Source organism: Mytilus trossulus, chromosome 3 (assembly GCF_036588685.1).
Source record: "Mytilus trossulus isolate FHL-02 chromosome 3, PNRI_Mtr1.1.1.hap1, whole genome shotgun sequence".
Taxonomy (NCBI): Eukaryota; Metazoa; Mollusca; class Bivalvia; order Mytilida; family Mytilidae; genus Mytilus; species Mytilus trossulus.
Genome location: NC_086375.1, coordinates 4,906,774 through 4,924,029, shown reverse-complemented (window position 1 = coordinate 4,924,029; position 17,256 = coordinate 4,906,774). Strand labels below are relative to the sequence as shown.

General features: G+C 32.3%; 1 protein-coding gene across 1 annotated transcript in view; it reads left to right on the top strand.

Moving 5' to 3' along the window:
* LOC134710030 (xanthine dehydrogenase/oxidase-like) overlaps nt 1–17,256 on the top strand; it is a 57,843-nt gene that overhangs the window by 5,366 nt on the left and 35,221 nt on the right. Inside the window, exons 3-12 of the mRNA XM_063570181.1 lie at nt 1,015–1,111; nt 2,467–2,575; nt 3,062–3,188; nt 6,253–6,314; nt 11,522–11,593; nt 12,582–12,656; nt 14,201–14,339; nt 14,847–15,014; nt 15,915–15,991; nt 16,293–16,386. Of these exons, the coding sequence (XP_063426251.1) occupies nt 1,015–1,111; nt 2,467–2,575; nt 3,062–3,188; nt 6,253–6,314; nt 11,522–11,593; nt 12,582–12,656; nt 14,201–14,339; nt 14,847–15,014; nt 15,915–15,991; nt 16,293–16,386 (1,020 nt within the window). The remainder of the gene's footprint in view (nt 1–1,014; nt 1,112–2,466; nt 2,576–3,061; nt 3,189–6,252; nt 6,315–11,521; nt 11,594–12,581; nt 12,657–14,200; nt 14,340–14,846; nt 15,015–15,914; nt 15,992–16,292; nt 16,387–17,256) is intronic.

Here is a 17,256-nt window from a genome sequence, read left to right as displayed (position 1 = left end):
ATCAGAAAATCAAATCAGTTGTGTTTATCTTTATTTATTAGTAATAATTATGTAAGCAGATACTTTCATACTTGTCTAATTAAATGTATGTACATTATTACATTTATATATCTCAACTTTTTATTGTTGTGTCTAAACAAAGTTGTGAGGGGTATACTTAAGTAAGCAGTATCTTGCTTTTTTGGCAGTCACAGTGACTTCACAAGATGTGGGTTGAGTGCCAATGAGATAATTCACCATCCAAGTCACAATTTGTAAAAGTAAACCATTACATGTCAAAATATGGCCTTTAACAGGGATCCTTGGCTCACACTGAACAGCAAGATATACTAGTTTAAGAAGAACCACTAATGGTATGTTCTTGCTATTCCTATGCAGTTGAAGTAGCCGATGAACATTTCATTTCTATGGAGATAATTATACCTCCCCGTTTTAGTCATGGTTTATTGATGTTGAAACTTAGTTTAAATCTGCTCTTGTTAGTCATGGTTTATTCATTTTAAAACTTAAAGTCTCCAATTGGGTCAGTTTGAGGGAAATCACTGATAGTGTGTAGTTGTATAAGTACACACGTATTACTTCAATGAATATCCATGAAGATGATTTAACCTGGGATCGGCATTTATAGTCTATTAACTTCATTATTGTTTACTTTAAGTTGTGATTAGGTCATATTAAGGGAAACGTCTTATTGTGGGTCAACTATATTTGGAATGTAACAGTAGTATAGATTATTGGGTTTCTACACATTGTTATCGAAAATATCAGCTGTGAGCCACAATGTGAACCTTTTTGGCGAGTGAGCGTAGTGAGCGAGCGGCTGATATTTCATGATATCAATGTGTAGAGAATCCGATAATCTATACTACTGTTATGAAGGACGATAATTAGTATTATCATGTCTCATACCCATGTAGATTACATGGCCTTTGCCATTCATTAATGTTCCATCAAGTTGGATATTTTGTACTTATTTATGTAGTTGAAATTGTAGAATCCTTAACACAATTATAGTATGTCTGACTGGGACAAAGCTTGGTTGTGGAGAAGGGGGGTGTGGTGCATGTACTGTCATGGTATCAAAATATCTACCGGACACTAAAACTGTCAAGTAAGTGTTAACTGTGTAATACATGTAGTATGTAATGTCATAGAAATTGAGAACAGAAAATTGGACGTGTGTCAAAAAGAAAACAATGGAAACCAAAGGGCAGAAAAAACCCAATGTCCAACAGTGGGTCTTCAACACAGTGAGAAAATCCTGCACCCAAACGTACACTTCAGCTGTCCCCTTAACACAAATGTGTACTAGTTTGGCATAAATGGACGCCATACTAAACTCAGAAACATATAAGGATCCAAAATTTAAAAAAAAACCATACAAAACTAACAGAGGACAGAGGCTGCAAACTTCGGATAGTTATAAAAATGTGTTAAGTGTTTATTGTACATTCCAGTACTTTTAAAATTTGATTGCTTTAATTTTCCAAATATAAAATCCTTGGATCCTTTGTGTTGTGTGTTAAAATTTCTGGTTGCATAATGAATGTTTTAATTTTGAAGTGTTTAAATTTTGTACTTTCATAAAAAGGCAATATTAAACAAAATATAACCATGACAAAGTTCATAATAAGCATATTAAAGATTTCAGGTAAGTTTGAAACCAAAACAAGACAGAAAAAAACCCAAGATAAAATAAACATATCAGAATATATTGGTTATCCAATGGACCATCAACACAGTAAAATATCTCAGTGGGCTTCTGCTAGCCTTAAATAATAATGTATACTAGTTCAGCAAAAATAAACACCACACTAAATACCTGTTACATAATTTTTATTGGTCATGGTGGTCCTGCTTTAACTTTGACATCTATTTGTTTAGTGTTGATGTCAACTAATAAAATCTAATACATTCCACTGCTGTAATTTCCATCTCAAAACAACCATTAATAAAAAAAGATAAGGACTATATATGTCAGTGAGACAACAACTTGATGAAAATGATGGAAAGAAACTTCCACAAAGAGTTCATTACAAATATTTGATTTTGACTGTTAATCACTGTAACAAATACTGACAGTCTTTTGATTCATCTTTTACAATTTTCACACTAAGACAAAACATATAGGTGACTATTTGGTATGGGCTTTGTTCATTGTTGAAGGCCGTACAGTGACCTATAGTTGTTAATGTTTGTGTCATTTTGGTAAAATTTACGAAGAGATGATTTCAAACTTATATGATAGAAGAGATAAGAAAAGGAGAGAGGTCTTATGTTTTGGGGTCATAGGTCAAAGCTTAAGGGCAAGGTCTGTTAAAAAATAGAAGGAAAAAATGTAAAAGGGTTTTTAGCATATGGAGATAGTTACAAATTAGAAATTGGTTAAACATTCAATCAATTATTGAAAGAAATTGAACATATTGAAAGGACTGCTTAAGGAGTATATTGACTTTTTATTTGTAGACATTTTTCTGCTAATGCTTGCCTTATTCCAATATGTTCTCTACATGGGATGGCTGTCACCACTGTGGAGGGAATTGGCAGCATACAGAATGGACTTCACCCAGTTCAGGTAATATGGGTCAGATTGAACAACCTTATGTACAGAAAAAAGAGTCATACACAACTGTTAACAACAGAGGCAAAAGATACCAAAGAGACATTTCAGCTCACAAATTGAAAACAAATTGACAACCCTTTTGCTCAAAAAGACAAAACACAATATGGAATTCCCTAATTTTAAAAAATAAATCTGTGAAATGAAAATTTTGTATAAATCATGTTTACCTAATTTTGATGATGTGTGAGAACCTAGAAAATTGATATATATATAACATACCATTACTGTGACTTTAAAATATAATTTCAAGATTAAAATGAAGAAATAAAATTATTATATTAAAATAAGGGAATGTGGTATGATTGCCAATGAGACAACTATCAGTCAATTTCAGAGTCTAAATGATTTTATGTATAATATTTACTTGGTGTAGTGTTTTTGTCTAACGGGTACAATCTCTTGATATTTCATGACAACTGTTTAACATTTATTTTATAGGAGAGAATAGCCAAGTCACATGGGTCACAGTGTGGTTTCTGTACTCCTGGAATTGTCATGTCCATGTACACACTGCTAAGAAATAACCCACAACCTACTGGAGCAGAAATGGAAAATGCCTTTGAAGGTATATTTTGTTTTTTAGATACTTACAACAGAATGTGTAGGTAAAGGTAATATTTTTGATTAGCTGGCTTGTAAGCTGAACCGTGAACATATTATTAGGTTAGGTAAACTGCCCTCCTTTAAGAGTAGACTAGTTCAACAGATAGCCAATCAATCAGCCTGTAGGACTATTCTACTTCGAAAGGAGTTTAGTATACCTAACCTTATAATGACTTCATTGTTCAGCTGGCAAGCAAGCTAACCAAAGATTCTACCTTTATCTACATGCTCGATGCATTAAGCTGTAATAGTACAAGTTTTATAATGTTCGTACGACAGAACATTGATATATATCCTTTCCAAGGTTTGAATGATAATGGGGAAAAAAAGAAAAAAGGTTTTATATATATTACTGCATCTTTCATAGCAGAAAATACAAAGAAGCGCTTTTAAGACTTTAAGGAATACATTATAATGATTAATGGCATATAAGACAGTATACATGGTATATATTGTTATATACCACAGGTAATAAAAATTTTATTTACAAAAATAGTTCAATGTATCTTCATTCTATATAAAAGGAATAGGTCCAGTAAGACCCCTTTTTGGCCCCAAAATATAGCAGTTTTACAAAATTATTAAAATGTCAACTGTTAGTTATTTATTGGAAAGTAAAATACTTCTGCTACAAAAAAAGGGTTATTTTTTACAATACAATGCACATATATCGGGTACTAGCAACATTAACTCATGCCAAATTACTGAAATTTCAAACAGGTAAATCAGAGATGATTTACAATATTGTTTTGATCTTCGTAATAATTAAGTAAGAAAATGACGTTATCGTTATGCGTTACATTTCACACGAAACAGAAGTCCAGTTATTTATAAAAATTGTTTTTGTCCTTAAGTTCTAATCATTTCCGGTCATACGTGAAACATGTGACTAACATGTGATAACGCCATTACGGCCGGATGTACGAAATACTAGGTCTAAACATTGTTTTTGTTTCCAACAGGATGTTAGCAAACATAATCTGTAGACTTGTTTCGTCTTGTTTAAAAGAGGAAAATACAATTGACAAAGAGATTGCGCCGGTGGTCTATTATTTTTCCTATGTGCGTAATGTTACATACGATCCTGTGTGAAAATAAATGCCCAATGACTTGACAAAATCGATTTCATATTTGACAGACGTTAGAACACACTTCGTTTCCCAATAATGACGTGAAGAGTCCTTGGAAAAATCAATCGAAATTACGTCTCTTATCATTGTACCAATGCTCGTTGGATTGATTTAACTTCAGCAGTAAATATTACTGGATATTTTAGGTGAATAAATATAATTTAATAAAAAATACATGTTAATATACCGTTACACTTGGAATGTACAAAGTTGGCATCTTTGTCACAGTTTTTAATTAATATTTTTTATTCATGTTCTGCAAACACTTATCAGAGGAGAAGTAAACTTTTACCATGCATGACTTGAAAGGAAGAACTTTATTGATTTTAGCCCACTAAAGTAGGTTAAAATGTGGAAACCATGTAGATGGTGTACAGGTCACAAGTATCACATTGTGCCTATTTTAAAGATTTTAATTCCAAGTTAAAAGTTTTTTTCTTTACTGGATTTAAAGAATGTTACATTGCCAATGATTTGGAATAAATTGTATATAACTGGAATATCAAAACCAAATATAAATACATTTTTTTGGCTTAAACATCAAGATACAAAGATTATGGTATCCTGTATCAATGAAGAAAATATGGAAAATTCTGAATAAATTGTACTAATTGTTATCAAAACAAGCACATATTTAGGAGTTTTATAATACTGTTACATTTCAGATGGATTTTAAGAAAAAGTATACTGTTCATATTATTTTAAGCAGATTTTGCAGTAAAATAAAACTATGGTTTCCTGTCAGGTTTAAAAAAAAATTTAATATAACATTGAAAATAGATTTTAAATGTTAACATGAAGCAAGTAACACTAGTAATGGTGTTTATTTATGCCTTTTGAATTATATTGTGCAAAATAAAGATTGGTTTCCTGTTTGGTTTCATGTCACGTAAACGGTGAATCAAAATGTATTAATTTTTTCTCGAAAAACTCAATTGTTCCATTCATACTATTCTAACACCAACACAACCCACAAAATAAAAGTTAAAATTTTAGAACTTATAAAAAAGGATACAAAAAGAAACCAAAGGCTGAATACCAAATTATGGTCCATATTTAAAGATTTTTCATATTTAAGCTTGAATCAGAGCGTTTTTAATGACTAAATCAGTACAAATCTGTTACACATTAACTAATTAAATCAACTGAAATAGACACTTATGTGTATGAAAGTGTCCTAAATTTTTTCGTCAGAGGAATTTGAAATTTGATAATCGGCCCTTACTGGACATACTCCTTTATTAAAATAAAAATGTTACCATGGTTACCATACTTCATTTTGAGAAATGTTAGTTTGATTTGAATATTTAATGTTGATTTCATAGAAAGAAATAATTATTATTAGTTTAATTTAAGATACTAAAATTATGATACTATTTGATGATCTACTTGCATTTTCAAGGAGATATTTTTATGGCCCATTTATGGGCATTATGTTTTCATGTATGTGCATCCATTCATCTGTCTGTCTGTCTGTTCGTTCGTCTGTCAGTCTGGCTTCAGGTTGAATTTTTGGTCAAGGTAGTATTTGGTTAAGTTGAAGTCCTATCAACTTGAAACTTACTACACATGTTCCCTATGATATGACCTTTCTGATTTTAACTCCAAATTAGAGTTTTTACCCCAATTTCATGGTCAACTAAACATAGAAATGATAGTGCGAGTAGGTCATCCATGGATACATTCTTGTTTTAATCAATCCCAAGTAAAAAATTAAAATGGGTTCTAGTTGTGTATTCATGATATTTACAGAAACAGAAGTTATATCTGTTAAATTATCTCCCCCTGAACTGAATGAAATTGTTGGGTTTTTATTGCTGAAAAATCTAACATTTTCTTAACACTGTCAATGCTGGGATACAATCTAAAGACATTATAATGTTTATATACTTACAGGTAATCTATGTAGATGTACTGGTTACAGACCTATACTGGAAGGATTTAAATCATTTACAAAGGTACGTATGTAGATGTACTGGCTACAGACCTATACTGGAAGGATTTAAATCATTTACAAAGGTACGTATGTAGATGTACAGGCTACAGACCTATACTGGAAGGATTTAAATCATTTACAAAGGTACGTATGTAGATGTACTGGCTACAGACCTATACTGGAAGGATTTAAATCATTTACAAAGGTACGTATGTAGATGTACTGGTTACAGACCTATACTGGAAGGATTTAAATCATTTACAAAGGTACGTATGTAGATGTACTGGTTACAGACCTATACTGGAAGGATTTAAATCATTTACAAAGGTACGTATGTAGATGTACTGGTTACAGACCTATACTGGAAGGATTTAAATCATTTACAAAGGTACGTATGTAGATGTACAGGCTACAGACCTATACTGGAAGGATTTAAATCATTTACAAAGGTACGTATGTAGATGTACAGGCTACAGACCTATACTGGAAGGATTTAAATCATTTACAAAGGTACGTATGTAGATGTACTGGCTACAGACCTATACTGGAAGGATTTAAATCATTTACAAAGGTACGTATGTAGATGTACTGGCTACAGACCTATACTGGAAGGATTTAAATCATTTACAAAGGTACGTATGTAGATGTACAGGCTACAGACCTATACTGGAAGGATTTAAATCATTTACAAAGGTACGTATGTAGATGTACAGGCTACAGACCTATACTGGAAGGATTTAAATCATTTACAAAGGTACGTATGTAGATGTACAGGCTACAGACCTATACTGGAAGGATTTAAATCATTTACAAAGGTACGTATGTAGATGTACTGGCTACAGACCTATACTGGAAGGATTTAAATCATTTACAAAGGTACGTATGTAGATGTACAGGCTACAGACCTATACTGGAAGGATTTAAATCATTTACAAAGGTACGTATGTAGATGTACAGGCTACAGACCTATACTGGAAGGATTTAAATCATTTACAAAGGTACGTATGTAGATGTACAGGCTACAGACCTATACTGGAAGGATTTAAATCATTTACAAAGGTACGTATGTAGATGTACAGGCTACAGACCTATACTGGAAGGATTTAAATCATTTACAAAGGTACGTATGTAGATGTACAGGCTACAGACCTATACTGGAAGGATTTAAATCATTTACAAAGGTACGTATGTAGATGTACAGGCTACAGACCTATACTGGAAGGATTTAAATCATTTACAAAGGTACGTATGTAGATGTACAGGTTACAGACCTATACTGGAAGGATTTAAATCATTTACAAAGGTACGTATGTAGATGTACAGGCTACAGACCTATACTGGAAGGATTTAAATCATTTACAAAGGTACGTATGTAGATGTACAGGCTACAGACCTATACTGGAAGGATTTAAATCATTTACAAAGGTACGTATGTAGATGTACAGGCTACAGACCTATACTGGAAGGATTTAAATCATTCACAAAGGTACGTATGTAGATGTACAGGCTACAGACCTATACTGGAAGGATTTAAATCATTTACAAAGGTACGTATGTAGATGTACAGGCTACAGACCTATACTGGAAGGATTTAAATCATTTACAAAGGTACGTATGTAGATGTACTGGTTACAGACCTATACTGGAAGGATTTAAATCATTTACAAAGGTACGTATGTAGATGTACAGGCTACAGACCTATACTGGAAGGATTTAAATCATTTACAAAGGTACGTATGTAGATGTACAGGCTACAGACCTATACTGGAAGGATTTAAATCATTTACAAAGGTACGTATGTAGATGTACTGGTTACAGACCTATACTGGAAGGATTTAAATCATTTACAAAGGTACGTATGTAGATGTACTGGTTACAGACCTATACTGGAAGGATTTAAATCATTTACAAAGGTACGTATGTAGATGTACTGGTTACAGACCTATACTGGAAGGATTTAAATCATTTACAAAGGTACGTATGTAGATGTACTGGTTACAGACCTATACTGGAAGGATTTAAATCATTTACAAAGGTACGTATGTAGATGTACTGGTTACAGACCTATACTGGAAGGATTTAAATCATTTACAAAGGTACGTATGTAGATGTACTGGTTACAGACCTATACTGGAAGGATTTAAATCATTTACAAAGGTACGTATGTAGATGTACTGGTTACAGACCTATACTGGAAGGATTTAAATCATTTACAAAGGTACGTATGTAGATGTACAGGCTACAGACCTATACTGGAAGGATTTAAATCATTTACAAAGGTACGTATGTAGATGTACTGGTTACAGACCTATACTGGAAGGATTTAAATCATTTACAAAGGTACGTATGTAGATGTACTGGTTACAGACCTATACTGGAAGGATTTAAATCATTTACAAAGGTACGTATGTAGATGTACAGGCTACAGACCTATACTGGAAGGATTTAAATCATTTACAAAGGTACGTATGTAGATGTACAGGCTACAGACCTATACTGGAAGGATTTAAATCATTTACAAAGGTACGTATGTAGATGTACTGGTTACAGACCTATACTGGAAGGATTTAAATCATTTACAAAGGTACGTATGTAGATGTACTGGTTACAGACCTATACTGGAAGGATTTAAATCATTTACAAAGGTACGTATGTAGATGTACTGGCTACAGACCTATACTGGAAGGATTTAAATCATTTACAAAGGTACGTATGTAGATGTACAGGCTACAGACCTATACTGGAAGGATTTAAATCATTTACAAAGGTACGTATGTAGATGTACAGGCTACAGACCTATACTGGAAGGATTTAAATCATTTACAAAGGTACGTATGTAGATGTACTGGCTACAGACCTATACTGGAAGGATTTAAATCATTTACAAAGGTACGTATGTAGATGTACAGGTTACAGACCTATACTGGAAGGATTTAAATCATTTACAAAGGTACGTATGTAGATGTACTGGTTACAGACCTATACTGGAAGGATTTAAATCATTTACAAAGGTACGTATGTAGATGTACTGGTTACAGACCTATACTGGAAGGATTTAAATCATTTACAAAGGTACGTATGTAGATGTACTGGTTACAGACCTATACTGGAAGGATTTAAATCATTTACAAAGGTACGTATGTAGATGTACTGGTTACAGAATGTACAGGCTACAGACCTATACTGGAAGGATTTAAATCATTTACAAAGGTACGTATGTAGATGTACTGGTTACAGACCTATACTGGAAGGATTTAAATCATTTACAAAGGTACGTATGTAGATGTACTGGCTACAGACCTATACTGGAAGGATTTAAATCATTTACAAAGGTACGTATGTAGATGTACTGGCTACAGACCTATACTGGAAGGATTTAAATCATTTACAAAGGTACGTATGTAGATGCACAGGCTACAGACCTATACTGGAAGGATTTAAATCATTTACAAAGGTACGTATGTAGATGCACAGGCTACAGACCTATACTGGAAGGATTTAAATCATTTACAAAGGTACGTATGTAGATGTACAGGCTACAGACCTATACTCGAAGGATTTAAATCATTTACAAAGGTACGTATGTAGATGTACTGGTTACAGACCTATACTGGAAGGATTTAAATCATTTACAAAGGTACGTATGTAGATGTACAGGCTACAGACCTATACTGGAAGGATTTAAATCATTTACAAAGGTACGTATGTAGATGTACTGGTTACAGACCTATACTGGAAGGATTTAAATCATTTACAAAGGTACGTATGTAGATGTACTGGTTACAGACCTATACTGGAAGGATTTAAATCATTTACAAAGGTACGTATGTAGATGTACTGGTTACAGACCTATACTGGAAGGATTTAAATCATTTACAAAGGTACGTATGTAGATGTACTGGTTACAGACCTATACTGGAAGGATTTAAATCATTTACAAAGGTACGTATGTAGATGTACTGGTTACAGACCTATACTGGAAGGATTTAAATCATTTACAAAGGTACGTATGTAGATGTACTGGTTACAGACCTATACTGGAAGGATTTAAATCATTTACAAAGGTACGTATGTAGATGTACTGGTTACAGACCTATACTGGAAGGATTTAAATCATTTACAAAGGTACGTATTTAGATGTACTGGTTACAGACCTATACTGGAAGGATTTAAATCATTTACAAAGATACGTATGTAGATGTACTGGTTACAGACCTATACTGGAAGGATTTAAATCATTTACAAAGGTACGTATGTAGATGTACTGGTTGCAGACCTATACTGGAAGGATTTAAATCATTTACAAAGGTACGTATGTAGATGTACTGGCTACAGACCTATACTGGAAGGATTTAAATCATTTACAAAGGTACGTATGTAGATGTACTGGTTACAGACCTATACTGGAAGGATTTAAATCATTTACAAAGGTACGTATGTAGATGTACAGGCTACAGACCTATACTGGAAGGATTTAAATCATTTACAAAGGTACGTATGTAGATGTACTGGTTACAGACCTATACTGGAAGGATTTAAATCATTTACAAAGGTACGTATGTAGATGTACTGGTTACAGACCTATACTGGAAGGATTTAAATCATTTACAAAGGTACGTAGGTAGATGTACTGGTTACAGACCTATACTGGAAGGATTTAAATCATTTACAAAGGTACAGTTTAGCGGCTGAAAATGTTGATTTCAGATGTCTTATAATGAAATAACTATATAGTCAATTTGAATGTTATGGTTGTTCTAGTTTAAACACTTGAGGTACACAGCAAAAAGTGCCAAGCATGCTTTAAGCATGGTAAAGAAAGCGTGTGTAAAACATGTGTGGCACTTTTTCCTGTATACAGCGCTCTTTTTATGCCCCTGTCCTTTGGTCTTTCACTGTTTCCATCCATAAATTGATTTACATTCCCTTATTATAGTTTGCTTTAGAAAAAAGTTATGAAAATTATGCACAAATGAATTTTAACAACAATATTGTCCAAATGTTATAATTGGATATAAGATATAGTATTACTTGTGAAAAAAAATATGCAAATCTGAACTTAAGATTGATTTTCCTGCTGCACAAGGTGCATAGATCCACATGAAAATTAATTTCATATTGCATTGCTATTCAAAAAGTATTGTTTAAAAAATAAAAAAACTAGAGTTAATTACTGAGAATGTTGATAAAGAAGAGGTATGTAAATTTTGTGTATTTTTTTATTGATAGGAATTTTGCCAGATGGGAGAAAATTGTTGTAAAAACACTGGAAAATGTTCTAATGGTGTTGTAGAAAATGGAGTAAGTATAACCTGTCTAAAGTTCCTATTTAGAATTTTTCATCATATATTTCTCAAATACCACAGATCAGATTTAATTCATACTAGGCTAGCATCTCAAAAGTTATGAGTTATATAAACGTATGCACAGTTTTAAGATCTATTAGACATCTTCACTTTATATTATGAAAAATTGAGCATTTTTGTTTGCAGCAGTTACTTGAAAATCCTTTTGGCATTTGACAAAACACAAAGTTAAAGAATAGTTCCTTTTCTGCACACCAAAGTAGAAGTGAGGCCTTCAACCCAGAGCAAAAGGTTACATTTGATTGCAAGCTCAGGACAGTGTGTACATTTATTTGAGCCCAATAATTTGCTAGACATTGATAATAATTTAACACATACAATTGATAAATCTATGCATCGGAATATAAAAAAGAGGGTGTGGTGTGATTGCCAATGGACAACACTTCACAAGAGACCAAATGACACATTAACATTATTAGGAACACTCAAATCCAAATATTTAATTGCCAAGGATGTATAAGAATTGAAACCTTTGAAGAACTATGTGACTAAAATGGACCTAAAAATTAATCCAGTAGCCAAATTTTTCAACTTTGACTAAAGAAGTTTGAACTTCAGTACCTTAATAATTTCAAAATTTATAATTGGACAATTTAAGAAAATATATCATAAATCAGTACTGAAGCATTGACTAATAAACTAATGATACCTACAGAGACTACTATAAATTCAGAAATTATTTCATGTATTTATTATTGTGATTCACGAAGAATAGACAAAATTTGTGAGATTATTTATCCAGATATATGTATAAGATAAAAGATTGTGAATTCAAATTATTGAGATACCCACCAAGTAGCATTAGATATAATTATTGCACTAATAAAAACCTAGCTTCAATTTTTGAATTTACAATAATAGTCAACCACCGACTGTTTTAACCCTGGTGAAAAAATAAAATCTATTATTTTTTGTTATAACAGACAGAGAATGGAGAAACAAGTGAATATCTACCGTTAGATTCTACACAGGATCCTATTTTCCCTCCAGAATTACGGGTAAAAATCTGATATTGAATTTTATCATATACTTAGATTAAATAACATATGATTTTTACCGTATGATAATAGCATTAAATTAAAGTATTTTCCATATTTTTCAAATTGGTGCTTAGCGGGCTGATATGAAAAGTTTATCACATGCTTCGATTGTTATCACATGCCTTTCCGTAACGTTATCACATGGCATTCCGGTGATACTCGGCAAATTCCGGAAAATACACCTCAATGCTACGTTTTCAGTGAAAAACATTACAAAGTAGTGTACAAAACAATTATTTGAATACTGGAAAGTATATTGTGTAAAATAATTAAATTAAATTAAAAAAAAAAAAAAAAAATATTAAATAAATGCATTTTTTAAAAGTTTTTCTGAAACATAATTTAAAAAGTTACTTTAAAAAAGTTGACTTTTCAAAACAATGTTCATTATGTATATTGTTGAATTATTTTCTTTGTCGATTCGTCCATATAAAAATGTGTTTTTTTTCTCTGTTGAGGCATATGATAGAAAGATTTCATATTGAATGTATCAAATCATTTTTGGTCCGACGTCAGTGAACTTTTTACTCTTTCAACTTCTTTACTGGAACCAAGTAAAAGGATCAATATATGAATCTGTTATTTTTCTCTTCTGTTGAAGCATATGATAAAAAGATCGGCTCTTGGGCTGATATTGAACCTAGGGCTGATAATACATGCGATATGAAAAATGCCATGTAATAATCTGATAATAAATAATCGGCGTATTTGAATATCAAAAATAAGACAACGCGTGACCGAACGACGCATGGATTAAACGAGTTTACTTTTCCAAACAACTTGTTAATTATGTATATTGATGAATTATTTTTTGTCGTTCCGTCCATATTAAAATATTTTTCTTTTCTGTTGCGGTATATGATAGAAAGATTTCATAAAGACTGTACTAAATTTGGGGTCCATTGTGCGTGACCTTTTCAATCTTTGAACTTCTATTTGGGAACCACGTAAAAGGATCAATATATGAAACTGTTATTTTTCTCCATTGTTGAAGCATATGATAAAAAGATCATAACATGTCATTTTTCATATCGCATGTTTTATCAGCCCTCGGTCAATATCAGCCCTCGAGCCATGCAGCTCTTGGGCTGATATTGAACCTAGGGCTGATAATACATGCGATATGAAAAATGCCATGTAATAATCTGATAATATCATGCTACTCGCTAGAAACTAATGAGACATGTGGCATTACTAATGAAATTGACAACGTCGTCATAGGTAAAATAGCGATAAACAGATTCTCATTGGTCATATCAACTCAATTGCTTTTCTCACTTTCGCCTTACTGGCTGAACTGAGAAAATCAATTTTGTTGAGATTATCAAAGATAATCTATAAATACACAACATTGTATCTTTCTTCTAGAAATAAGATATTATATAAACCACAATCAAGTCTTATTTTAGCTCACCAAAGATTTATTGTCACAGTATTGTAATTTTTAAACTTTTCATCAGTTACATTAATTTGTTGTTTATATTTATTTTTTTCTTCTTCAGACTGACCAATTTGATGTAGAAACTATTTCCTTCAAAGGAGAGAAGGTAGAATGGTACAGACCAACAACACTTAAACAACTACTAGAACTAAAAGCTAAACACCCTCAAGCCAAACTAGTCATAGGAAATACAGAAGTTGGTATGTAATTACAAAAATTTCACTATCAATATGTATTTCAACTTACAAAAATTTCACAGAAAATGGTCAACTTAACCTTATCTACTTAATCCTTTTTTTCAACCAGAAGTAAAAAAAGAGAGATTTTAAGTTTATTTAAATTTGACAGCAAGCCAACAACTTATAAATGATAGAACTTGTCTTCTTGATTGAATTATTGAATTTTTTTATATAAACCACTGTCTTTCTTTCCTTAGGAACATATGGAAGGAAATTCTGGAAGACAACTACCTGAGACATGTTTTTGAAAGCAGGGTCAATGTGTGCTTTTGATCTTTTTGAAAAGCACCAAGATAATGACAAAACTTATGTTTGCATTTCAATGAGTTTACATATGTGAATAAAGCATCAGTAGGGGTTAACCCATCTTAAATTACAGTGTCAGTTTGTTTTCAAAATCAAAAGCAGCATGTGCTATAAAGCTGTCTGTTTTCCTCTTACTGAAAATGTATTGTTTTGTTTTCACAGGTTTAGAAGTCAAGTTAAAGAATATGAATTACCCAGTTATAATCGGCTGTACTCACATACCAGAACTCAACCAAATTACAAAACTTGACAATGGGGTCAAGTTTGGGTCATCTGTAACTCTTACTGATATAGAGAATACATTAAAGACACTCATAAAGGAGCTGCCAGGTAATATAGGGTCAAGAGTTACCTGATAAGATAATTCAGCAAGTTTGTGCTGTCGTTTATTAATGGGGGAAAACGTGCGATTAATTAGATATAAAAGGTTAAGGATTTTAAATCACGAATTATGCTATCAGAAGCAAGTTTTTTGTGGGGTATTTCTCATTATCTCTTTTTCATTCACATAAAACATCACAAAAACTCTGAAATAACTGCTTCCATTTGAATCATAGAATACTTTAGGTATTGAGGTTAAAGGTTGTATTTTGATATTCACATTTGATCCATCTGTATAAACTTCAAAGAAATAGAATACACATTAAAAGCATGTATATTAATAATTTTAGAGAAAAAAAATAATTATACAGTTATAGATAATTTGAATGGTAAAAACATATCTGAAATGAAATCTTTTCTTTTAATTACAAGTAAGTTATATGATATCACTTTACTAACTCGTTTGTTTTTCTATAACTTGACTGACAGAAAGTGATCAAAACTGAATAGCTATAATTTAGTCATTTAAGTTTATTTATTTGTCATTCATATTCTTAAAATGTCCTCAATTTCTGTAAAAATAAAATTGAGAATGGAAATGGGGAATGTGTCAAAGAGACAACAACCCGACCAAATAAAAAACAACAGCAGAAGGTCACCAACAGGTCTTCAATGTAGCGAGAAATTCCCGCACCCGAAGGCGTCCTTCAGCTGGCCCCTAAACAAATATATACTAGTTCAGTGATAATGAACGCCATACTAATTTCCAAATTGTACACAAGAAACTAAAATTAAAATAATACAAGACTAACAAAGGCCAGAGGCTCCTAGACTTGGACCAGGCTCAAAAAAGCGTTGGGGTGAAACATGTTTATGAGATCTACATGTTTTGTTTTCATTCCATTACAGATTACCAGACCAGAGTTTTCCAAGCGATTGTGGAAATATTGCGATGGTTTGCTGGACACCAAATCAGGAATGTAGCAGTAAGTTTGTGTTAAAATAAACCAGAAGTAACCTGACAAGAATATTTACACGGCCAGTATTGTGAGAAATAGTAATGGAATTATAAATTATACCAATTTTAACAAATTTCCCCAAATTTCCCCAAATAAATAATCTAAACAAATAATTTTCTTCCTTTGTCCACAATCATTGTATAGTCACTGAATAAATAAATATCTGAGAAAAAATTTCTTAGCTAATATGTTTATGCAAAATACATGAATATTTGAATGATTTATTATAATGGTCTAGTGTTCAAATGTTCTTCTTGATGTATTTTAGGCTGTTGGAGGGAACATTATAACAGCTAGTCCTATATCAGATCTAAACCCACTGTTTCTTGCTGCTGGTGCTGTCCTCGAGGTGGAGTCTGCAGGTAACCAGTTTTTATAAAATGAAAATTTCTATACATGATAGATGCTAAAGCAATAGTTTCAAAATGTCAAAATTTCGAGTCTCCATTTTATAGACAACCTTGTGACTTAGACAACATTAGGAACAATACTAGGCTAGGAATGATATTAAAACAAACATTGTTATGTGTTTACTTTTTTACATTGGTTAGAGGTATAGGGGGAGGGTTGAGATCTCACAAACATTGTTATGTGTTTACTTTTCTACATTGGTTAGAGGTATAGGGGGAGGGTTGAGATCTCACAAACATGTTTAACCCCGCCACATTTTTGCACCTGTCCCAAGTCAGGAGCCTCTGGCCTTTGTTAGTCTTGTATTATTTTAATTTTAGTTTCTTGTGTACAATTTGGAAATTAGTATGGCGTTCATTATCACTGAACTAGTATATATTTGTTTAGGGGCCAGCTGAAGGACGCCTCCGGGTGCGGGAATTTCCCGCTACATTGAAGACCTGTTGGTGACCTTCTGCTGTTGTTTTTTTATTTGGTCGGGTTGTTGTCTCTTTGACACATTCCCCATTTCCATTCTCAATTTTATACAAAGAATACTTTCCAGTTACTAAATATGAAGATGACTCACTCACCTTTACAAAACAAATAGGGGTGAATTCAATTGTTCTGGATTTCTGCTTCTTAAGAAATTTGATAAACCTGTCCATTATTCATCTTATCTGCTTTTAATAACTTTCTGAAAATGACAAAGCATATAATTGGAAGATTCTAAAACCATGAAACTAAAAAAATTATAACATCATGACCACGACATAAAATAGACAAACAACAGTCCACAAAACTTTACCGAAATGTAAAAATATGATTTAATGGAATAGCTA